The following is a 25,457-nucleotide window of genomic DNA, read 5'->3' as shown; positions in this document are numbered from 1 at the left end:
CGCAGAGTTGATACGTTGCTCTGGGGTTACTGTTTCCCATATGTAGTACTTTACATTTGTCAATGTTAAACTTCATTTGCCACCTCTCAGCCCATCTGTTCAACCTTTCCAGATCCTGTTGCAGCAGCATAGCGTCAGTAGTGTCCTTAACAACCCTGCCAACCTTTGTATCATCTGCAAACTTGGACATTAAACGATATCCCATCATCAATATCATTCATAAACACCGAAAACAACAACGGACCCAACACTGAACCCTGAGGAACTCCACTAATAACATTAGTCCACGTTGAGCAGTGTCCATTGATTACCACTCTCTGTCTTCTGCCACTCAACCATCCCCTTATCCATAGCAGCAATTTGCCTCCAATGCCACACTGCTCCAATTTGTGCAGCAGTCTTCCATGTGCAACAGTATCAAAAGCCTTTCTAAGATCCAAATATATAATATCAAAGTTATTCCCTGCATCCAGTTCTTTTGTGACTACATCATAGTATCCAATCAAATTGGTCAGGCAAGACCTGCCCTTAACAAAACCATGCTGCGTCTGAGCTATAACTGAATTCTTGTCTAGATGATCCTGCAGTGCATCTTTAACCAGTGCCTCCATTAATTTACCTGGAACAGAAGTTAAACTAACAGGTCTATAATTACTTGTGTCAGCCTTTGATCCTCCTTTGTGAATTGGGGTTACATTTGCACATCTCCAGTCTATGGGTACCTCCCCTGAGTCCAAAGAAGCTCTCATAATTATGGCTAGGGGTTTGCTTACTTCCTTTGCTGCCTCCTTTAATATAACTGGATAGATCCCATCCACCCCAGGTGCCTTTTTTATGTTTATCCTCAACAATCTCTCCTCCACTTTCCTCTCAGTTATTACAAAATCATCCAGCTCACTGCCAATGTTTACTTTACCTACATCATTCTCCTTCCTGAATAACTCCTCATGCGTGAATGTAGATGCAAAATACTCGTTTAGATTGTTAGCCACCTGAGCAGGATCCTCAACTGTTGAACCATCAATATCCAGTGGACCAATCTGATTCACCCCTTTCCTTCTTGAGTTTAAATATGTAAAGAACTCTTTTCTGTTTTTCTTTGCATCCTTTGCCAAGGATTTTTCGTAGTCTGCCTTTGCCTGCCTAATCTCTTTTGTGACTTGGTTACAGACCAACTTATATCTATCATAGGCTTCCAGGTCACCCATTAATTTGTATGTATCCCATGCATTTTTCTTCTCTGCCACATGTCTCATTAGTTCATCTGACAACCATTTAGGCCTAAACCTTGAACAATATTTCTTAGTTGGTATGTAAAGCCTGGTAGCCTCCAAGATTAGTTCCTTGAATGCTTCCCATTTTGAGTTTGCTGTTGGTAACATCATCAGTTGGTCCCACTGTATAGAATTTAAATACTGTCTCAGACCATCATAGTCGCCTTTACGAAAACAAAACCCCTTCCCTTTACCTCTGATGGTAGTTACCTCCTTGAGTAAATCCCACTTCAACACACTGTGATCACTGCCACCTAGTTGTTCATTTATCTGCAGATTCTTAATGCATGAAGAATCACTACTGATAATCAGATCAAGAGTATTGCTCCCTCTTGTTGCCTCACGAACATGCTGATGTAGAAAACAATCATCCAATAAATCCACAAATATCTTGCTAGTGTGCGAGTGACCAACCCACAAATTCCAGTCAATATCTGGGAAATTAAAATCCCCCATTATAAGACTCTCTGATTTACTGGCCCACTCTATTTCCCTGTACAATATCTTATTATACTCATCAGAGTCATTAGGCCTATAGCACACTCCTACTCTCAATTTTGATTTCCCTATGCTTATGTCACACCAAACTGACTCGACACTGCCCTGTCCATCGATGTCGACTGGCTTCACTTCCTTGGACTTTGTGTTTCTTAACTAATAGCATAACCCCTCCTGTCCTGTCTGTCCTTTCTATACACATTGTATTCCCCAAATTCCAGTTCCGCCTTACTTATATCTGTGTGACACCACGTCTCTGATATCCGAACAATATCCGCCTTTGATGTTTTGAGCAATTCCTCAAATTCATCAAATTTATTTACCAAACTCCTAGCATTGGTGTACATGCAGGTATACATGCACCTGTTTCTATTCTTAGCTACCCTAACACAACCCATGTGTTTACTTGTACCGCAATGACTCCCAGCAGTCTCTGATATATCCTGCATCTTGTTTTTCAGGCTTCTGCTCATTTCAATAGAAGCAGTGCAAGAATCACTTCCACCTCTGCCAGTGGCTACTGTTAATCTATTAGTCCTTGTATCCCCCCCCAACTAGCAGTTTTCCGACCCACCTAACACTGCCTCAATAGCATCAGCAAAAATTCTTGCACCCTTTCTATTTAAGTGTATCCCATCCCTGTAGAAGCAATCTCTCCTGTTAACAAGTACAGTCCAGGCTGAAAAAAATTCTACCCCTTGAGCCTTGCACAATCCCTCCAGGGCCGAATTGATTGACAAGGCTCTCATCATATACTCCCTCCTATCGTGTCTGGGCAGAATTGCAGACACTTTCAAATTCAACCCTAATTCATGGCTTTTTTTCAACAGTGACCTGTACTTGCTAAGTAATTCCGCCGGTCTCCTACTCTTAATATCATTAGTGCCAACGTGTACAACTATATCACCTTTTGTGCCCTTAAAAGATGATATCCGCTCTACAACGTCATCAACCTTTGCCCTTGGCAGACATACCCTGGTCCTATTCCACCTATCCTTTTTACAAAGCATGTTCCCCGTTTCCCTGACAATAGAGTCACCAACAACTACTAGTTCCTGTGGCATCACCAAGAAAGAGAAGAATGATGATATCCAGCTCAGGACCCTGGGTTTGCCAAGCCCATACTCACCAGATGTGAGCCCCCGGGGATCGATTATCCCATTGCCAATCTCCCCATGCAAGTTGCTCATCTTTGGACCCTTTCAAGAAGCTCAGTGTCTTTGTTTAGATGAGATCTCCATACCTGGACACTGTATTCCAAGTGCAGTCTTATAATTGCCCTATGCAGTGGGAGTATGACCTTCCCATTTGTAGAGGCTATTGTAAGATAAATCATCAATAGGATACCATGCACTCTTCAGGTCACCTGTTTACACTGCTCAGAGAACTTCATATCTACCCATATCATAATTCCCAGATTCTTTTCTTCCTCTAGTGTTTTTAATACAACCTCGCAAAGTGTATAAGTTATTTTGGGGTTACTGTTCCCCACATGTAAGATCTTTTATTTAGTATTTTGTATAATATATAGATTGGTATAGATTTTTTTTATTTAGTATCGTATATGCTGATATTATAATTTAATTTAATAATTATTAAATCACTAAACTGTAATTACACCATACTTGCTTAAAAGATTTGATGTTTTAGCAGTCATAAGAAAAGCTATAAACAGCATTTTAGCATTGAATATATTAAGAAAATAAGGCAGCAAATGAGCTCTCTGCTGTTAGACAAGTCTGCAAATTTCCATATTATTATAAGTTTTTAAGAGATAAATATTTTATTTCTTTTTAAGAACTCCATAATAAACTCCATAATAACAAATGCAAAATTGCATTTGTTATTATGGAGTTCTTACTCCTTATTTTCCAATCAGATGCATATTAAAATATCTAATACTTACAATTGCTTTGCATCTGTTGATATGATAATATTCTTCCACACAAAAGGGAAAAGAATGAGAGCAAGGCTTACACAAACAGTGTTGTAAAATATCACATAAGGATATTAGTTAAAATAAATGTAAAATGGGTTTTATCCAACAGCATTTGTATAAGCTTGTCATTTATTCAGATAGAACAATAGGTGTGTAAATTGCACTTGCAAAATATCAAATTAGTAAAGCATTGAAAATAATCTAAGCACTAAAATGATTTCTAATTATTCAGAAAAGTTCAGAGTAATCTTGTCATTACTGGCCAGTTGAATTTTTATGGAAATCAATCTTCTGGAAGGTGTATCATTGCTATTGAACATTGTTGCCATTGTTATTTATTATGTTGATGAACTTGTATCTTGTAATTATAGGTAGATTATTAAAATATTGGTAAAAATGGAGTTCATCTTATTTTTGTACATTCATAATTACAGATTGCCATTCCACTTGTAAGAAAGCTTGCTTCTATTAGCATTATGTAAAAAAAAAAAAAAAGCCTCTTTAGAGTCGTAATAACATATGCAACTCTTGCTAATTCACTTAATTGAATCATCAAGTCTTATAGCTGTGTGTTAAAAATTTCCATGACTAAAATATATTTTAAATTAGAATTTCTTCTCAAGTAGAACCTAGTTATCAGTGGGGTGTTAGTTTTTTAAATTTCACAAAACAACAACAAAAAAAACTAACTTACCACAAACTTAATAATTTGCAATTACCAGATATTGTTAACATTTAAAAGTTTTCTATGATGGTATACCAACTTTGATACTCATCAACCATATGGGAAAAATTGAGATTCAGCCCTCGTTATGGGACAGAGTAATTCTTTATAAAAGACCTTTGACCTTTTATCACTTGCAGCTGTAGCTAACTCTCAGGAGGGGAAGATGGGTTTAGAGCAGTGTTACTCAATTGGGGGCAAAAATTGATTTTTGGGGGGACAAAAAATCATGGGTATTACAATGGTTTGTGGCCCTCCAAAGTTCAACTCTACCCAACGACACCTTGTTCCTTAATTTTAATTTCTCTCATTGGGTTTTCTTTTCCTCTGAGACAACTGATTTATAAAGTATAGGTATATTATATTAGGAGTGAGTGAGAAATTTTGATAAAAGGAAGATAGTGGCATGATTTAATTCAACCACCTTTGCTTTTAATAGGCATTAAATGCCTAAGTGCTTTCAGAGGTAATGTCACCACAATCTTTGGCGTTTATGCCTTTCTGGCAGCTGTGACCTTGGTGGTGGCATGGTGGGCATGGCATGGTTTATTTATTTATTTGTTGGTTTCATTAGTTAATGTATGAGGCATGGATGGGATGAGGAAATGTTTCTGTCTATTGTTTCTATTTTCTAAGAAATTGCTGGCAAAGAGTGGGGATAAGGAATTCTTCACATATATAAATGTATGATCAGATCAGACCCTTATGTAATGGATGTGGGATTGTATTAAATACCCTAGCTGAAGTTGCTGATGAACTCAACAGTTACTTTGCATTGATGTTTACAGAAGAAAAACCCTTTGTGTCAATGAGAAATTATGGGAGTGAAGTTGAAAAAAATGTAATTAATGATGTTGAAATTTCACATGTTTATTTAATGAAAATAACTTTCAAGCCTATAGGCCAGTAAGGCTGCTGGGGTTGATGGTATATACCCTATAATCTTAAGGGAGGTGGCAAGTGAGTGCATTGAACCATTGAGGCTAATTATACGAGCATCACTGGACTCGGGAGTGATTCCGTTGGATTTGAAAAGTGCCACTGTATCTCTCAAGACATAAGGGCGGTTCTACGAGTGAAGTGGGAAATTACCGGCCAGTTAGTCTAAACTTCAGTAGCAGGGAAAATCATGGATACAGTGATTGAGGCTGGAATTCAGGATCATTTAGATAGAAATGGAATTCTGAAGGATACTCAGCATGGTTTTGTAAAGGGAAAATCATGTTTAACTAATCTGGTTAGTTATTTTGAGAGGGTCACTCAAGAGCTGGACTTGGAGAATAATTTTGATATAGTTAATTTGGATTTCTGCAAAGCATTTGACTTGGTCCCATGTGAGCAGTTACTTTATAAGCTGGAACAGATTGGAATCACAGGGAAATTCCTTAGATGGATAGCAGGATGGCTTCATGGCAGGAGGCAGAGGGTTGTGATAAATGGTTATTCCTCAGATTGGGTTGACATAAGAAGTGGGGTTCCCCAAGGATCTGTATTAGGACCACTGTTGTGTTTGATTTTCATAAATGACATTGATGAAGCCATAGAGGGTGTGAAGTCTAAATTTTCAGATGATGTAAAGATAGACTTCAGGGATGGTCAGAAATATGGCAGCTATGCTTTAATCCAGCAAAGTGTAAAGTATTACACCTGGGAAACAGTAACCCCAGAATAACTTATACACTTGGTGGAGTTGAACTAAAGCCGTTAGTGGAGGAAAGGAACTTGGTATTACGATATGGCCAGACATGAAGTTCTCTGAGCATTGTAGACTGGTTGCAAGGAAGGCCCATGGTGTTCTATCAATGATTTATCGAACAATTGCTGTTAGAGATAAGGACATCATAATCCCATTATATAAGGCTATTGTTAGACCACACTTGGAATACTGTGTTCAAGTATGGAGACCATACCTAAAGAAAGACATTGTTCTTCTTGAAAGGGTCCAAAGATGGGTAATTTGCCTGGTGAGATCGGCAAAAGGGCATCTATATGATGAAGACTTTGGATATGTAGGTTGCAGAGCTTGGAAACTAGGCACCTTAGAGGAGACTTGATTGAGGTGTTAAAGGCTCTGAGGGGCATAAGCAAAATGAATGATTTATAAATAATTTATAAAGAATGAGGATGAAATTTTCATGGTTATAAATGATTCTAGAACTAGGGGCCATAACTCAAGTTACAGGGGAGATGATTGGATTGCAGGAAGTTTTATTTTAGCCAGTGAGTTATAAATTATTGGAATAAGTTACCTACATTGGTGGTAGAGGCTGACAATTTGGGGAAATTCAGAAGTCAGATGGATAGTTACCTATGGGAGGAGGGAAATGTATAGGTTGTCTCTTTCCTTTTCTCTTATTAATTTCTTTTAAAAAATTTTCTTATTATTATTTTATTTTTATTCTTATTTATTTTATTTTATTTTATTTTATTTATTGTTTTATTTTGTTTTTTTGGCTGGTGCTGCATAAGCCATAGGCTTTTTTGCACCATGTGGCCATTGCTAATACTAAGTGAAAATTAGTATTAATTTATTGTTTCCTTGTGGAAGTTGTTTATTTTTGACCACAGTGCTTTTGTGAGTGACACGGGCTATGAGAGTTAAATAAAAATAGTTTATATTTTATTATTTAATTCTTTGTACTTATTCAACCTATGATCGATGATCAATCATGTCAAGTGCTGAAAAGAAAGTGTTGACAGTATCTGGATGAATATCTAGCTTATGGTTTTATTAAAAGCCTATTTGACTCAAGACAGCCCATGTGTCTTATGTGTAATAGTTCTTTTTAAATGAGGCTATGAAACCAACAAGACGTTTAGATCACTTAAAACGGAAACATTCTGATAAAGTTGATAAGCATATCGATTATTTTAAAAATTTAAACAGAATTTTGAGCAACGTAACACTGTTACTTCTTTATTTAAGAAGACAATAGAATGATCATACCTTATGAAATTGCAGAAATCATTGCAAAAACTGGTAGTGCTCATACAGTTGCTGAGACATATGACACGCATTAGAGACTGTAATTTCGACAGCGATGCATCAAAATCCTTCCAGTATTTTAAGAGCATTGCTGTTGAGCAACAATTTGAAGATGAATCCATGAGATGTCAGTTAACATTGAAGAGCAGCTAATTGACAACTGAAGAATGAGAAAATTTTCTATTCAGATTGATGAATCCACAGTTACTGACAATAAGGTGCTTCTATTGGCATTTGTTCGTTATTTCAATGATGATTGCAAATTGAAAGAAGAGATGTTTGTAAAATGTATAGAATCTGACTGCACTGTAGCATCCATTTTTGCTGCTGTAAAAACATAGTTTAGCATTAGCATTAGCATTAGTAGAGGCATTTGATGCAAGAAAGCAAGCTTATGCAGCATCAGCCAAAAAAAAAAAAAAAAAAAACCCACTTCCACTTCACCCCTCTGTTCGTTCAAAATACCAGTCCAGCTGAGCCTTAAACTTATTTAGGCTATCAACCTCCACCACAAGGGATGGAAGTCTGTTCCACCAACCAACCACCCGCTGGCTAAAGGCAAATTTCCGCACGTCTATCCTACATCTGTCTTTCCTCAATTTGAATTTATGCCCTCTCAGGTGATTTTTCTGAGCTAGAGGAAGAATTCCATCAGCATTGAGCATGCTTAAACCATTCAAGGCTTTATACACCTCTATCAGATCACCTCGCTGGTGCCTAGTCTCCAGACACTGTAATTTGCAAAACTTAAGCCTTTCTTCGTAAGAGCACCCCTTTGTTCCATCACTAATCTTGTTGCCTTTCTCTGTACTCGTTCCAGCAGCTCTACATCCTTCTTGAAATGAGGCCTCCAGACCTGTATACAGTACTCTAGGTGTGGCCTGACCATCGCCTTATACAATGGAATAATCACCTCCTTATCCCTGCAGGAAAAATTCCTGTATATCATTGACAATACTCCATGAGCTACTCTTGCAGCCCTTCTGCACTGCTCAGAGAACTTCATATCTGCCTGCACAACCACCCCCAAGTCCCTTTCATTCTCTACCACTGTCAGTGTAGTACCACAGAGTTGATACGTTGCTCTGGGGTTGCTGTTTCCCATGTGTAGTACTTTACATTTATCAATGTTAAACTTCATTTGCCACCTCTCAGCCCATCTGCTCAACCTTTCCAGATCCTGTTGCAGCAGCATAGTGTCAGTAGTGTCCTTGACAACTCTGCCAACCTTTGTATCGTCTGCAAACTTGGACATTAGTTTGTTGAAAAACAAGTACCATTGGAAAATTTGATATCTTGTGCCACACTGATGGTGCTACCTTCCATGGTTGGAAGACATAAAGGTTTTATAGCTCACCTAAAAGAAGTATATCCCAAATTTCTTGCAATATACTGCATTGTGCACCGACATCATGTGGTAGCAAAAAATATTAGTCCAGTTCTTTGTCAATTTCTCAGTATAGTTATTAAAATCATCAATAAAATAAAGTCACATAGTAAATATGATTGCCTTAAAAAAATTTTTTTGTTGGTAATGAAGAACAGTATGTGGGGCTTCTTTTACATACAGAAATCAGATGGTTTTCTAAAGAAAACTGTCTAACAAGATTTGTAAACCTTTTTGATACAATAATTAGTTTTTTTAAAAGTGAAGGAGACAGATTTAGCAAAGGCGATAAGCAAACACAAAAACAACATACTATATGGCTTGGATTTTTCGAAAACTTAATGAAGTATCATTTCAAGGGAAATTAATTGCGGTGATAGACTGCAAACATGTATTAAAAGCCTTCAGTGAAAAAACTGGAAATATTTGAAAGAAATTTAATGAGAAAACAATATCATGGCAGGCAAGAGTTAGCTGAAATCAATGAATCTCTCACTGAGAATGATCTTAAGAATTATTCAGATCATTTGTGTTGTTTAATTAAAAGGTGAAATGAAAAATAGATTTTCAGATTTATTTTCTTTTGAAGTGAAGCCATGGATGTTAGATCCAATTGGATGCGATGCCAGGTCTGCTTGTGAAGAAATTCAAGAACTCATTGAATTAAATATAACGAAGAATGCAAATATAAATTCAAAAAACGTGGAATGGCTGAGTTGTGGGGATCAAAAACCAACTAAACTTCTTTATCGAACAATGTGGTCTGAAATGGCCAAAGTACTTTTTTGTTTTCCAGTGTCTTATATGGTTGAAAGTGGTTTCAGTTCAGTAAATTAAATATTAACAAAGGAAAGAAACAGAATTGATATATATGTTCAAGAGGAGACATTAGAATTAAACTTACTAACATCATATTGAACTTTTAGCTAAGAAGCATCGGGCTCAGGGACTCCATTGAATTAAAAGAGTAAATATAGAGTATTTTTTTTGTTTAAAATTTCGTGGGGGGTGATTAGGAAAAAAATTGTCTAAAAAAGCCATTTAGGGAGCGATAATTAAAAAAAAAGTTTAGAAGCACTGGTTTAGAGTGCTTCTAAACCAGTGCTTTGTATTTACTTACAAAAGAATTTGTAAGTAAATAGAAGTGCAGTCATAGTACACATGCTCATTGTAGCAATGTACATAAGTTTGCAAAATAATACTTATCTTAAATATCAGTTGTATTTTTTCCTAAATATCAGTTATATTTTTATGAAAATAAAAATATATTTTGATGTGTGATGTAATTTGTATAATTCAAACTTCTAGTTAAGTTAATTATCACTCTTACGTTGCATCATACAGTAAAAAATTATATTATTAGCTATAAGCATTTTTTTTTTTTTTTTAAACCCCTGGTGGTTGGGGACTTGTATCATGGGAGAAGCAATATATTCCACACAGAGAAGGGGAACAAATTACATTTTTGGGTGGGATACCGAGACTCAAAAAGGTTTGGCATTTATCTTAATCTGACCAATGCAGATCTGAAACTAATTGACCATAAAATATGATAAATTAAAATAATAAAACAAATATTTGTTAATACATAATACAATACCTTGGTGATCACCAATTCTAAGCTGCAAATGCACCATAAAAAACAAAATCAATCAATCAGCCAACCGAGCAAGGTAACTTTTTCCACAGTTTCTCTATTAAAATTCAAGAAATCGTTTATATATAGTCAAAATGTCCCTGAGTTAATATCTTATGATTTCATGTGGCTGCCTATGGGCTAAGAGTTTCAAAAATAGCAGTGAAACTATCATTTGTTCAGTTTTCTTACCAAAAATTTTTTTATATAAAAACACACAAAAAAAAATTATAGCTACAGTAATCTATATATAGTATAGTGACTTTTTAGCAACTGAATTCAAGCTGTTTGCACTGCTTTAGCAGTATGTCATTCTCTTTATACGAGAATTCTTTTGTGCCATTTATCAGATCAAATTTGATTTAATTAAAATAGAGAAGTTTTGCATTTTAGAATTTGAGGATACCTGAATAATATAATTTTACCAAATTTTAAATACTGTATCCAGAATAATTAGCTCTTGTTGTGTTTATTCCATTGTAAAAGCTAACATTTTAGCTTTTGCATAAGGATTCCAGTTACTGGCTTGTATTAAGCCATTTCCATCCATTTTTCCATAGTTAATTCATTGTGCAGTCCAGGTGAATAGAGCACTCTTTTATAGTAAGGTCAGCTAGTCCAAAATGTGTATTTACCAAGCTAGTTATTAGAATCTGAGTTTCCAGATTAAAATTTGAAAATAAGTGGTATATAGAGAAAAAATTAAGAATTATATGGAAGGTAAAAATTAGCTGTTTTCATGTGAGAAAATTTAGAACCTTCAAAATGACTATATTTTAAAATAGATTAGTGTTTTACAAATTTTCTGTACCAAATGAAACTGCAAAGGATGGTTTTTTACTAGCATTTAAAATACAGTACTTTCATTCCTGGGTAAGCATACTTTTAAATGAAAAAATAGTTGTACTTTAAAAATCAGTAATAAGAGTCTAACACCAAGATTTTTATCCAATCCTTTTTTGAAATTGGTGTTCAAACTTTACGTTATAGCTCCATTTTCATAATAACAAATTGGGGCTGCCCAGGTGTAAGCCCACCAGATGGTTATGTGTGGCTAAGGGCAATTCACTGCATTGTATTATATGCATATGTTGTATTATCAGAAGTATTGGAACACTGCAGGATAATTACATAATATGTAAAATATAAACTATGCTAATGATATAGTGGGCTTGTGCATAGGTATAAAATGAAGAATGCTTCTCATTTAGTTTCTACCAAAAAACCACCTGGAGAAAAGCTCAAAGTTTGAATTGAAAAATTGTTGGGGGCCATGTTGTATGACTTGGTATTAGACCAATTTTGAAGGCTCTGAAGCTTTCACAGATACTGTATGGAATGCCATGGAAATGGGTGAAAGATTTGGGAATTGAATGGGGCAGTGGCAGATTGTATTTTGATGGAGTCCTCCGGATGGTCAAATGGGTTGACAAAAAGAAAAAAAAAAAAAAAGGATTGCCAGTAGCAATAGCAGCAAGATCACTCAGAAGGGCTGGGGACATACAGAAGACACTTGTTGTGATTACTATACATAGGGTAATGCAGTAGGATTGTTTCTTGGCTAAGTTGTTTTGCAAAAAACTGATGATTGCAATAGTTTCTGGTTACAATGGTGAGGTGTTTGGTGGTAGTGATTGTCGTTGGCTTTACAGTATGCAGCATTTTAGGCCATATTGTGCTAGTTGTATTATATATGTGCAAGGGTGTGTTCCTGAGTTTATTTTCATGTTGTGGAGGCTACATCAAAGAAGTAGAGATATATTTTCTGGAGTTGTGAACCTTTGTGTATGTTGTTTCAAATTTAATGAACAATCCAGGTCTAGCAACAGCCAGGTAAATGCTTCCATTTGTCCCAATCATTAAATAGTGATGGAAGTGTGATGTTGTGGGGAATACTTTACACGGTGTTTGGTGTTGGACTACTTATTTTTGTAGATGGTATAATGTATAGATTATCCCATCATGATATTTAGATAATGCCATTTGTCTTTAGCTGATAGCTAATTAGAAAGGGCTATGAATGTTTTATTTAACAAAACATACACAACAGCCACCCAATTACAGTATATGTAGAACAAATAATAATAGAAATTTATAATAAATAACAGTGATGAATAAATTAGTATAATTAATTGACTAGGATGGAATTAAAATAATAAATAATAAAATTGAAAAAAAAATTAAACAAATTAGATAAGAGAGAGTATATAGATGCTGGCTAGAGTTCAGAGGGATTCAACTATATTAACAATGCACCTACAGACTTCCTGCATGTCTCTAAAGAAGTCGGTATTATGTTCATTAGCAAGTGAAAATAGTCTGTTTACTGGATTGAATTTGCCAGTTTCACTATTGCAAAGCTTGACATGAAAAGTACTCCTGATTTTCCTGGAAGCAACATGGTAGTTGAAGAATTGTTTTTAGTTAGGAACCTCAGTGCTCAGAAAGCACCTTGTGGAGTAATCTGAGATCTTTGGATGTATAATGGTAAAAATTTAAAGTAGGTACAGAGAAGCTTATAGAATTCAAAGTGATAAAAAAAAAAAAAAAAGAGGATTTCTGGTTGTTAGGTATCTGAAGTTCCATTGTACTGCTTCAAGTTTTTTTGGTAGACCTTGTAGTGCCAAGTTCCAGATAGAGGTGTAGTTAGGTTGGGATAGAACAGTAGCTTTGTAGAGAAGGACAGGATGTTTAAACTCTTTAGAATGATACATATTTGTCCTGCAAATTTCATTTTAATGAAATTTGCTGGAGCCCAAGAAGGCTATACTAAGATACTTTCTTAGTATAGTCTGAGTCCGTGGGGACTCAGGGGAAGTCCCCACGGACTGGAGATGTGCAAACGTATCCCCAATTCATAAAGGGGGATCTAAGGATGACAGAAGTGATTACAGACCAGTTAGTTTAGCTTCTCTTCTGGCGAAAATAATGGAGTCGCTGGTTAAAGATGCATTGCAGGATCATTTAGACAAGACTTCAGTAATAAATCAGACAGCATGGGTTTGTTAAGGGAAAGTCTTGTCTGACAAATTTGATTGGATACTATGATGTGGTTACAAAGAAACTGAATGCAAAAAATAATTTTGATATCATATACTTGGATTTCAGGAAAGATTTTGACACTGTTGTGCATGGAAGACTGCTGTACAAATTGGAGCAGGAATGGTATTAAGGGTAAGTTGCTACAATGAATAAAAGGGTGGTTGAGTGGAAGAAGACAGAGTGGTAATCAATGGATACTGCTCTTTGTGGACTAATGTTATTAGCAGAGTCCCCCGGGGTTCGGTGTTGGAGCCCACTGTTTTGTATATTTATCAATGATATTGATGGAGGTAAAGGGTCAACTGCAGCTATTATCAGCCCACTGCAGGATGGAAGCCTCCTTAACAATTCATGCTGAGGGAAATGGACCATAATCTGCCATGCTGGTCCAGTGCGGGTTGGCAGATCAACTGTATTTAGCAGTCAGGGGCTTGAACCCTGGTCTACTCAAAGAGCGTGTACTACTGCACTCCTGCTCCTGACCACTCAGCTATGGAGGCATCTAGACACTAGAGGTCCCAACATGTGCCAGTTGAACACACCCCAGACCATTACCAACTGTCCACCTGCCTGAATAGTTCCTTGTTGACATGACTGGTGCTTAGCTTTGTGCAGTTTCTGCCAGATATGCACACTGCCATGTCTGCTCAAAATAACTGGAAATGGGACTCATCGGATTAGGATCCAAGGTCCAGTGTCAATGCTCTTTTGCCCAGTTCAGGCATAGAGTTCTGCGTTGTGGTGTTAGCAGTGGGACTCTGGTGGGTCAGTGGCTCCCATAACCTATTGTGGCTAATGATCACCCGATGGTCTTGGTGGAGACATTTCTGGCACCTCCCTTGTTGAAGTTGGCAGTGATTTGTGCCACTGTCGCTCTCCAGTTGGCTGAAACATTACGAGACAGATGTCGATGACCACATTCATCCACCACATTCCTCCATGACGAGATGTTATTCTGGAAATGGCATATTCCCGATATACTCTGGATATTGTCGAACGGGGATAGTGCAATTTCTGGAACACCACGATAGAGTGACCCATGCGTCTGTCACCCACTATCATCCCTCTTTAAAAGTTGTTTAACTCACAACATTTATCCATACTGACATTGAATTACTCTCTATGTGGATGCAGTGTACCTATATACCTGCCAAGCAGTGGGTTCATCCACTGGTGAGAGGGATGACAGCATTTGCGTTGCCTAGGAACCAGGTGTCCCATGAAATCTGTCCAGTCAGTGTAGTCTGTTTGACATGGGTGGAGGCAAGTAGACCAGTGACATGAGGAATTTTTATGGGCCTTTCATGTGGCTTACTTATCTCAGGCGAGGGTAGTCTGGTTTTCCCCCCCGAAACTCTGTTTTTTTTTTGTTTAGAAAAAAGGAAATTGACAACAGAACACAATTTACAGACATATGGCTCAATATGGCCTAAATTGCTGATGCACCTAAAACTGTACTATAACCAAACTTTGGTACTAGAGCTTATTTGAATTTCAGTAAATTGTTGGTACTTGTACAGTTGCAGATGTACAGTAATAGTAGGAGATGATACCCTGTTTATGTTAAGTCAAAGAGATTTCTTTTAGTTGTCATCATGGGTCTTAAATCTGGAAGGTCCCTTTCTGGTCCATTTAACTAACATCAGTTTGAAGTTTTCCTTGTGGCCAGGACTTCTGATCCAAAACAATTCCCTGTTTGTGTTGGGCAAGTTCTGATGAAGGATGTACAAAGCAGGCTACTGGGTTTTGATGGCATGTACTGAAAAACAGTGTTGATTTTCAAAAAGATTTTTTTTTTTTTTTGTATTCTCTGCCTTTGTTATAAGCCCAGTCTAGAGGAAAATTCTAGTCCTGGTGGAAACTGCAGTGATATATTTGGTTTTTAGTAGCTGTGCTTATGAAGAGGTGCAGTTGGTGCATGATTGTGCTTGTGGTGTTAACGAGGAGCATTGCCAGACTGTAGAGTTGAGGAAGATGGATTTCACGGGGCAACTACAACGGTAAGTTGCTACATGGCCGATTAGGTGTGGATTCAAAACAGACCAGTTTCTTGGAGGTGTTTTTGCTAGGATTGGATACTGCTTGTGCATAGGTGAGAACATCTGCTAAAGTTAATGGTGACTCTAGAGTTACAGTTGCCAAGGCAGAGATTAGTTTCATTTACTTTCTATCAGACTGGAATTTCTACAGTGATCTGCTATAGAGAGAGAGTGCAAGCTGTGGCATATCCAGCCTGAATGCAATCAGATTAGAGAGTTCATTCCACCATTTGTGGATTTGAAGGTGCTATGATGGGAAAATTGAGGGAAGTTTCAACAAGTGTTACTCTAGTGCTGGAATTAGAGCTGCTATAGTCTGGATGTTTTCTGGTGGCAGCTGGATTCAGCAATGATAATTGTTACGTGCATACTTTTTAAGAATGTGAGACTATTTTGAGTCCTTTTATGGAAGAGGATCGATGACTAATTGTGTGGGGAACTTTACTTCTAGATGGAGTGTCTGGATGTGGTCCTTTACATCAGAGCTCTGTACTTTAAGATAGATTCCCAGTAGAGAGATATCAGATCTCTAATAGTTGGTCTGGTGTTGAGTTGAGTTGAAATGAGGTGTTGTCTGGATTATACCTGCTTGTAGGCTGCTCATGCTTGTTGTGATTATAATATCAGTTAAATCTTTGACAGAAAGTGAGAAACGAGACCACATATTGTAAATTTCTATTGGTAAATTTCCATTCCTAGTAGAAGCTTTGCTGGTGAGGATTGCTGAAAATGAATTGTTCCCAGTAGGGACCACAGCATCATTGTGGTTCTGCAGTTTGTAGAAGTGGCAATGTATCCAAGAACTAGACTGAGAGAGAGCTTTGTTATGAAGTGTTCAATTTGAGTATGAGAATCATTTGATGGTTGAGGATGACAGGAGGTGCCACGTTGAATTAAAGAAGCAGTGGTAAGATCTGGATGTAGGGAGTTACTTTTTGACATTTTTATTGCTGTTACAAAAATCACAAAACCAAGACTGTTCTCTGCTTAGTTTTGAGGTTTATGCTTATACAAATATTACAGAAATGTTTTGGAACTTAAGGTTTGTGATAATACAAGAATGAGACTTGCAGATACAGCACTGATAGTGCTTTATGTTCACATTTACCATTATCTTCTATATTCATAATGGTGGTGAGAAAGTATATTGTTATCAAGATGCCATTTGAATTGAATAATTTTGGGCACAGATGGTACCATAGTAGTGACTGTTTGAGGAGTAATGACTGTTTGTTTGCCTATAGCTGGATAAGTGGAGTGATGATAGCTGAGAAGGAAGACGGTCACTTGATTTTGTTATATAGATGACTGTAACTATAATATGAGTTAAGGCCTTGCGAGTAACACTGGTTATAATTATCTTACTCCTCACACTGGGTCGAAAAGGCCTGGATTCGAATCCCAGCAATCATGCGAGGAGTTTATGGGTTTCTTCATTCCGTGGTTGAGTTAGTTGATCTCAGGTGAGGATAGCAAGGGTTTTTCGCCCAGAAAGGCAGGCAAACTGCAGTGAACTCACAATTATGGACATAGACTTGAGTGGATGAGTTCTCGGGTAGCCTTAAATATGCCATTTTAAAATGAGTGTTTGGAAACGAGTTACGATTGCAATTAGGGCGGTCTGATTTAAATACAAAGAAAGTATTCAAATGTCAAAGATTTAAAAGTATCTTATTATTTAGCGATTAGCTTAGTCTCTCATTCAATGAAGCAAGTAGAGAGGTGTTTGATATTGATACCTCAAAGAAAATTAAAAAGAGGACAAGACTACAGCTGCATGCAGTCAAGAATTGGCAGTTTTGTTTTGTTTTTGCACCTAAGGCTATGTGGTAAAAATCCTGATGTTTTCTGAGAAGGGTCTGTGCAACTCATCCAAGACCAACCAACTCGGCCGTGGTAAAAAGAAAAAAAAAAAAAAAAAACCCCTGTCATAATGAGAAGTAAACCCAGCCCCTTTTCTACACGTTGTGGAAGAATAGCAATTATAACTAGTCTGCTACTGGTGAGAGTCTGGAGGGATCTGTAAAATCAAACGTCGAGAGAAACTTCACAGGCTGCAACAAAATTTCCTAAGTGAAGAATAACAAAATAATGCTGGTGAATTGTGCAAATTTTCTACTAAATTGCAGAGCTGCTGACAGCCGTTTTGGCTTTAGTCTAGTCTGGCTCTGAGTTGTTCATTCCAACTTTTCAATGTTATTCTCCACAATCTAGTCCTACATGGCATGGAGCATTATCACGCTGATACTGATTATACTCACGATAATGGTCTTCAAGTGTCAATTTTCGAGTAGAAGACCCCCAGTTGTGAGAATGAATGGGTCGAGCCTAAAATCGGCAAGGCAATTAAAATATCTAGGCATTGTTTGACGGATCTTTGACTTTCAACTCACATGTTACTTATCTATCAGAAAAGGTGAGGAAATTTATTGGGATGATTACTCGAATGACTTGAGTTGACTGGGGAATAAAATTTAAGATGCTGAACTTGCTATATGAATGTGTATTTATCCCCATGGTAATGTATGGTGCACCAACTTGGTTGGAGCGTGTAAGTGGAAAAGTATTTACTAGAAAGCTCAGTTCCATTCAAAGAGTAATGCTCCTTAGGATGTGCATGGCATGCAGAACTGTGTCGACCCCAGCTTTGCAGGCCGTGACTGGAAAATTGCATTGATCTGCATTGGTCATGGCATTCCCTGTTCTTTTCAGATTATACAGGTGGACATCTTGGCAGATCCCAGGAAGGAAAGGACAAGAATCTGGGATGTTTTGGAGTGTTTGTGATAAAGGACAGATTATACAAAAAATTTTCCCAGATTTAAGAAATGCAGCCTCGATAAAATTCAGATGGTTTGCTCCAAACTTACAAGCTGTGTTCTTATTGACTGGGCATGGTTCGATTAATGCAAAGTTGCACGATTTAGGAATTACTGAAAGATCTAGTTTACATTGTGGTGAAAGAGAATCATGGGAACATATTTTGTACAACTGCGAGGAGTACAGAGATCTACGAATTGAATTGGTATCTCGAGTTAGTAATCTCGATCTTATGGCAGAAGGCTGCGAGACAATTCTAGTTGATAAACAGGAGAACTTCTTGGCTTTCCAAGCCTTTGCAACTGCAGTATTTCTTATGCGGAAGACTCTTCTGCATCTGGTAGCCTTGGATATGTAATGTGGTATGGTGTATGCCGAATTACCTAAAGTTCTGTGAAATCGTGGAGGCTTGAGTCTGCTATATCCACTGCAACTCCAGCCCCTTGTGCTGGCATTTCTGCTCTCGGCAGCTGCTGGCTTTCCAACAGACTGAACAGATGTAGCTCTTTCCAATGAAGTTTGGAATTTGTCTGAAATTTAATTTGATTTGATTATTTTCAGTTTGTTCATATCAATCTTTTTTGGCCATGGCAGGTTTTTTCCCTCCCTGTACTTGGGCAAACAGGAGAGGGAGTATATAAGAGTACTGCTAAATTATATGTAACTGACAGCGGGGTTGCCATTGGTTGGCTGGGACCGCTTTAAGTAATAAATATCAATGTACTCACGTCTATAGTACTACCACAGTGTAGGTAATGCATAGTTGTCCAAAATGGTTTTGGGCACCATGGTTTGAGGCACTGCCACAAATGGACAAAGTCTGAAGCAGCTGAAACACCCCACACCATCAGAACAATTCCGCGAAACATCATGGTCGATATAATACACTCAGACAGGAAGCATTTACTGGGCAGTTTGCACACTCAAACACCCATAGGAACGGAATACTGTTTAACAAGATTTATCACTCTAGCACCTTCTGCCACTGTTAGTCTATGAACTTCTGGAATGACGCCACTATAGACACCATTTTGCAGGTGACAATGTTATTGAGCCTATTTGCAGCTGCTTTACCTTTTGAACCCAACAGCACCGCCATAGATTGTTGACACGATTGTGCCACTCCTTGGGGTGACCCTTGATGTTTTACACAGATGATGTGAGGTACAAACTATTCTCTTTATGATTCATTAAACATGCCAATAATTTTTGGAGACTGCCCAGACCTTTTTTGTTGAGGTATCTTTTACAGTCTTTCGTCTTTGAATAACATTTGCTAAGTTGGATCTTGAAAAGTTCAGTTAAGTTGTAACCACAGAGAATATACTCCGTGTGCAACTTAACAAGTGGCACGTAACTGTCGTCCCATGTTGTGAAAGTCAGTTCTGATTCACGACCCATACTGGCTTCTAATTTATTGCTGCTACACAATCGCCCTATGAGATATATTTTGGCATGGAAGACTGCTGACACAGTACATAGTATTCCTGGAGTGCTGTGAAAATACTTCTTGTTGTGTGGTGTAACATGTATAAAATAGTGTCGCACATCATGCAACAGAACAGAAAAATATGGGACAAGAATAGACTACCAAAAAATTAAGGGAAAAATTTACTGTGTCATTTTCATCAGGGGATTATATACTCGGACTACACACATGGGGATGCATAAGTTCAAATTGAGAAAGGATGGTTGCAGGATAGATGCATGGAGGTTTGCCTTCAGCCAGCAGGTGTTTGATTGTTGGAACAAATTTCCGTCTACTATGGAAGTGAGTAGTTTGAATAAATTCGCAAGGAATGGACAAGTGATATGGGATTTTCTTTTTCGGCTGATGCTTTACCATTATTGTAAAAAAAAAAAAAAAAAACCAAGACTTTTTAATAAACAAGTTAATAAGGCAAAGGTGATCTTTTGCTCTGGGGACAGCACTGATCCATCCTGAAATGCTTTTAACTGGTTCATTTTATCAGGCAACAGAAATTTGATGCATTGTCACCAGTTTAGCTGTAGAAGGATATATTGACTATTCCCCGATCCAGCATTGCATTTCACTTCAAAGGTATGTAATTTAATGCTGGACTAGCCAGGCGAGTTATTGCAATTTGTTTTTCCTCAAACCAGGCTTTTCCACTGCATGGATTGTATTGTTGTGCTGACACAGAGGGCTTATTTTCGTAAACTTTGGTAGTCATAGAATTGTCCAAGTTATGTGTATAACTTAGCATTAATGGTTTTGGCACTAAAGCCATCAAAGTTTGCTCTACAGTAGATAAAATTCTCTAAGCATTATTCATATCCATATGCAATCATTTAATCTGAAGGCTGTAATGGGGCTTGTTCGTATGTAGGAACTGTTCCTACAGTGGAAAATTAATGCAGGTTTGTGAACAGCAGCTCCACCATGAAAACCATGCCATGCAGCTTCCGACTGACCGGTTTCAATTGCAGTGAATCCTGAGAGCAGCTGGAGCGCCACTGTAACGTACTTTTTTTCAAGCATCAGCGATTCCTATTCCTATCTGTGTTTTTACCACCTACGTGACCATCGCCTTCGTGGGTTTTCTGAAGTTCAGCTATGAGTTAGTGAGATCGCGATCTTTCATGGTTAACTGTCTCAATTACGGTGAAATTACTTGTTCGATAACTTACAGGCACCTTTCACTATTCTGAAGATTGTATAACTGCACTATTGGTCTGCGCGAGTAAGCACAGTGGCATCGTCACTGCCTTTCCCACACCTGGTGGAAAAGGCCCGCGATTCGAATCCCGTCAATGACGCGAAGAACTTTTATGGGCTTTTTTACTCCGTGGCTGAGTTAGTCGGTCTCAGGCGTAGGTAGCAAGGTTCCCTCCCCCGGAAACTGGCGTTTTTTCGTCCAGCAAAACAGGCAAATAGACGAGAGAACACGAGCAATTAACGAACACTTGGGTAGTTGAGTTGATTTTCCAGGTGACCCTAGTGTGACACTTAACTCCACTATTGACTGCCATGAAACTTGGAGATTCACGGGATAGAAAATTCCTAGGAATTCTCCCAGAATTAAACCGACTCGAAAGTAAAGTAAAGCCATTATCAACCCACTGCAGGATGGAAGCCTCCTCAACAATTCATGCTGAGGGAAAATGGACCATAATTTGCCACGCTGGTCCAGTGCGGGTTGGCAGATCGACCGTATTCAGCAGTCATGGGCTTGAACCCCGGTCTACTCAAAGAGCGTGTGTTACTGCACTCCCGCTCCTGCCCACTCGGCTACTCGTATTCCTTACTAATTAGTATAATGCAATCTAATTAGATTGCATTATAGTAAAGAAACACTTTCTTTTCAACGTTTATTTTGTTAACTTGTTGAATCTGGCATCATATTTCTACTATCTGGCATCTTATTCTTGTTAATGAAGAATAAGATCTTTGTCAAGCAGCGAATCACATTAAAATAAATCCAAATCAATCCGGAAAAAAGTAGTTCGTTATTTTTGGATTGTCCAATTTCATTAATTTTACTTGTTCTGAGTACTATGTACTCTTATAAAAATTGTATAAGGGATTACAAATAAACTTATTTTCTCTTGGATTTCAGTACCATTTCGTCTTATCCTTTCATTATTTGCTTGTTCGTAATTTGATTTATTGTTTATTTAATTATTTATTATTTTATTCCTACTATCTATCTTAACCCCTATTGCTATGTTAAGGCGTGATTTGAATGTCAGGTGCATTTAATTTTATGCAAAATGACATCATGATGTGGTTAGCTAATAAGGATTAAAATAAACTGGGCGGATGAACGTGAGGTTGTAGAAAGGAAATGGTAAACGTGGAATATAATTATTAAGAAAATGCCATTTAATACTGCAATTATGCATCAACTTGTCAGATCAGACATCTAGTAAGCAAGAGATGCGATGAAATATAACTGTCTATGTTTATATTTTATATAATAGAAATATTTCTAATATATGTTATAATGCAGTTACAAAATGATAAGACCACTCCCTTTAGTTGTACAGGGAAGATGTCAGTTTGGAAGCACTCCAAAGCGGCCATGGCTGTATACTTTAACAATATAAACTATTGCAACGCCCCAATAATACTACAATACAAGGTTTGGTCGAAAAGTTCGGTGAATATTGAATGATAAATGTTTGCGTTAATATTCTTCAATATAACCTTCTGAAACCATACACTTGCTTCGTCGTCTGCCACTAATCAAACATTTTTGTGTCTTTTACGAATGCTTTTTATGCTCCGTCGTGTTTGCTTGGATTTCCTTGAACTGCTCAAATCATTTTCCCTTCATGTCTGTTTTAATTTTGAGAAAGTCTCATGGTACGAAATCTAATTTGGGTATGGTGGAAATGTTTTTATAGGTCACTGTGTCCATCTTTGTGTCTGATACAAATGTTTTTATAGGTCACTGTGTCCATCTTTGTGTCTGATACAAAGGTGGGCACGGCGGTTAATGACAGTAATCGGGGTATATTTACTCCAACAAACCTGGTTAAATTAGCTATCCGGGTTTATTGGAGCTGGTAAGCAAGTAGTTGATTCTGCTCTTCACAGTGACACGAGGCGGAGTTGAACAGACTTTCTAGGTGTTGCCCTTTACAAAAACACATGCCCACTTATAGGAAAACGGCGAAGCTTGTTGCTGTTTATTGCGATGATGAATTCATTTGATGGAATATACATCACTGTTACACCAGGCACTGTGATTTCTGTAATGGGTTGAGTATTTGAATACAGATATTACTTAGAAACGTTTTTCCTTCCTCAGATAACGATGATTGTGAATGCTACAGAACAGAGAGCTTAATATAGGGTGATGATTCATGTCTCAAACCCGATTTTTTGTTTATTTCCGCTTGGCAAAGCTTTTTTGTAAAAGGCATTTATCAACCCAAATTGAATACAGTGAACACAACGTATACAGAAAGAATAGACAGGACAAGTAAGTGGGGGAAGGAAGTATTGACTAATTCATGCTCGTGTTCGAACTAATTTGGAAGAAAGAACTAATTGGAGATTATAATGTAGAAGAATAGTGCCCGTGTAAATATCTATAGAAAGACATGTAGAAGAAACTGGATGTCTGTGTGACAGAAAGTGGAGATGGGTCATAAATTAACCTGGCTGTTCACTTCTGGATAGAGTAACAGCTCAAAGTTTTGGGAGCATCATCACAGATATGGGAAGGATGTTTTATGGTAGGGTGGATTTGTAATTTGTACCTAGTAGCTGTTTCGAAGCAAACTAACAAAAGAGCGATAGAAGAAATGTAGTTTTATTTATGAAGAGGAACTGATATTTATGATATGCTTATTCCAAGAAAAGTTAGTTATCCAATTAAACATATGGAACTTAGTTCCATCTTACCATATTACATATGGTAAGACGGAATTAAGTTCCATACGACACTAGTCTTGTCTTCCTTAGTCAAGGACTGAGCTCTAGAAAGATTGGAGTTTTCTTCTCCCTCACTGGAGGCATTTAGACATCAGCATTTAAGGTACAAGATGAAAGAACACTGCTTTAGGAAAGTGCAGCATTAGTTGTGAAGACACTACGCCATTTACCATACCCTAAGTTGAGCGATCAGAAAGAAAACTGGCTGGAAAGTTGAATAAAACAGAAGTTATACCATAAGATGGAAGCACCTTTATGCAAAAAAATCAGTTAGTTATCCAAAATTTCTGGGATCACTATATGCCCTTGTTGTTTCTCAAGGTCAGTTTTACATAGCATTCGAAAACACATTATAACCGTTACAACCTGATCCAGGGTTATAGTGGATGGTGTACGCCGTATACCGTCTGAATTTTTTTAGGTGAATAGCGTATACCTTCTGGTTTTCTATTCTATGCGACCGAAGCGAATTCGATTAATAATCCTGATATGCACAGTATACTCTGCTTTTCGTAACATTCATAGAGTATACTTTCTGCCAATTTTACGACTGCAGCACTGGTTGCAACCTTAGTGTCATAAATGGAATTTTATTTGTTTAAAAATTTGGCCATTTAGTTACCGTGCGTGAACGCCAAATTGTCAGTCTAAGTATGCATAGGTTTCTGAAATATTTTTGGCATTGTATTGTATTGTATTTCTACCTAAATTGCATGGTCCAGTCCTTCAGTCAGAATATCCTTCTCATGAATTTAAAACTTTTCCGTCCAGTGTTTTGTGGAAAAGATTTTGGCTGCTGAGAATATAAAAGGAATTGGTAAAGAATGCATTATACATACATTAACACGCCACTGGCGTATCAGCTACCAAAAGACAGTTTACAACTGCGCCTATCATTGGGCAACTGTCTCGCGGCATTCTTGTTATATTTCACCTTTTTTTTTTTTTTTTTGGCCTCAGCGTAATCCAGAGTACGCCGTTCTAAATTTGTCATTTATTGGCACGTAATCTTGGCTTTGCTTCTTTCTAATATTCTTTTTCTTCGCGAGGAGTGTTTCCATTTACAATGGGTTTCCTCAGCTTACAAGTTATTTTTTGGTAGGAATTTTTTCCCGCCATAAAATACGGTTCAAGGTGTCTTGGTCGGTTAAGCCTCGGACTGTCATGTACTCCATCCATCCATGCCCTCCTAGGTCTTCCTCTTCTCCTTCTTCCAGGAGGTATCCATTCCAGGATAGCTTTTGGATATCTGGTTTCTTGCATTCGTTTTACTTGTCCATACCATATTAAACGCTTTTCTTTGATAGTATCAATAATATTTTTTTTCACTTACATTTTCTCTCTTATGTCTTCATTCCGTTTTCTCTCTTCTAGAAATTCTTGCTGAGCGTCTCCAAAAATTCATTTCTGTGGAGAGCAGTTTGTTTTCCACTCGCCTATTCAACGTCCATGTTTCCACTCCATACAATAGAAGACTTTGTACAATCGTTTGAAATATAAGTTTTTGTTTTATTTAGGATATTTTTGCTCCACACAACAGAATTTAACATGCCGATAGCCTTTCTGCCATCTGCAGTTCTCTTATTGATCTCTGCTTGGGATGATCCATCACTTTGTAAGATTGATCCCAAATATTTGAATTTATCGACTTTTTTTGATTTTTAAAACCTGCAATATTTAGAATGTGTCCTGATCCTGAAGACAA

At 37.4% G+C, this 25,457-nt stretch overlaps 1 protein-coding gene across 2 annotated transcripts in view; it reads left to right on the top strand.

Annotated features, from left to right (window-relative positions):
• The window catches only part of LOC150075180 (SMAD family member 3-like), a 160,748-nt gene that overhangs the window by 11,222 nt on the left and 124,069 nt on the right, over positions 1–25,457 (top strand). The window contains exon 2 of one of the 2 annotated variants that reach the window (XM_090388893.1): positions 14,235–14,255. The exons of the other annotated variant lie outside the window; for it this stretch is intronic. Within the exon in view, the coding sequence (XP_090245019.1) occupies positions 14,235–14,255 (21 nt within the window). The remainder of the gene's footprint in view (positions 1–14,234; positions 14,256–25,457) is intronic. 2 annotated transcript variants of the gene reach the window in all.

The sequence above is a fragment of the Mastigoproctus giganteus genome, chromosome 14 (genome assembly GCF_048544385.1).
Source record: "Mastigoproctus giganteus isolate SK-2022 chromosome 14, ASM4854438v1, whole genome shotgun sequence".
Classification (NCBI taxonomy): domain Eukaryota; kingdom Metazoa; phylum Arthropoda; class Arachnida; order Uropygi; family Thelyphonidae; genus Mastigoproctus; species Mastigoproctus giganteus.
This window is presented reverse-complemented; position numbering and strand designations above follow the sequence as displayed.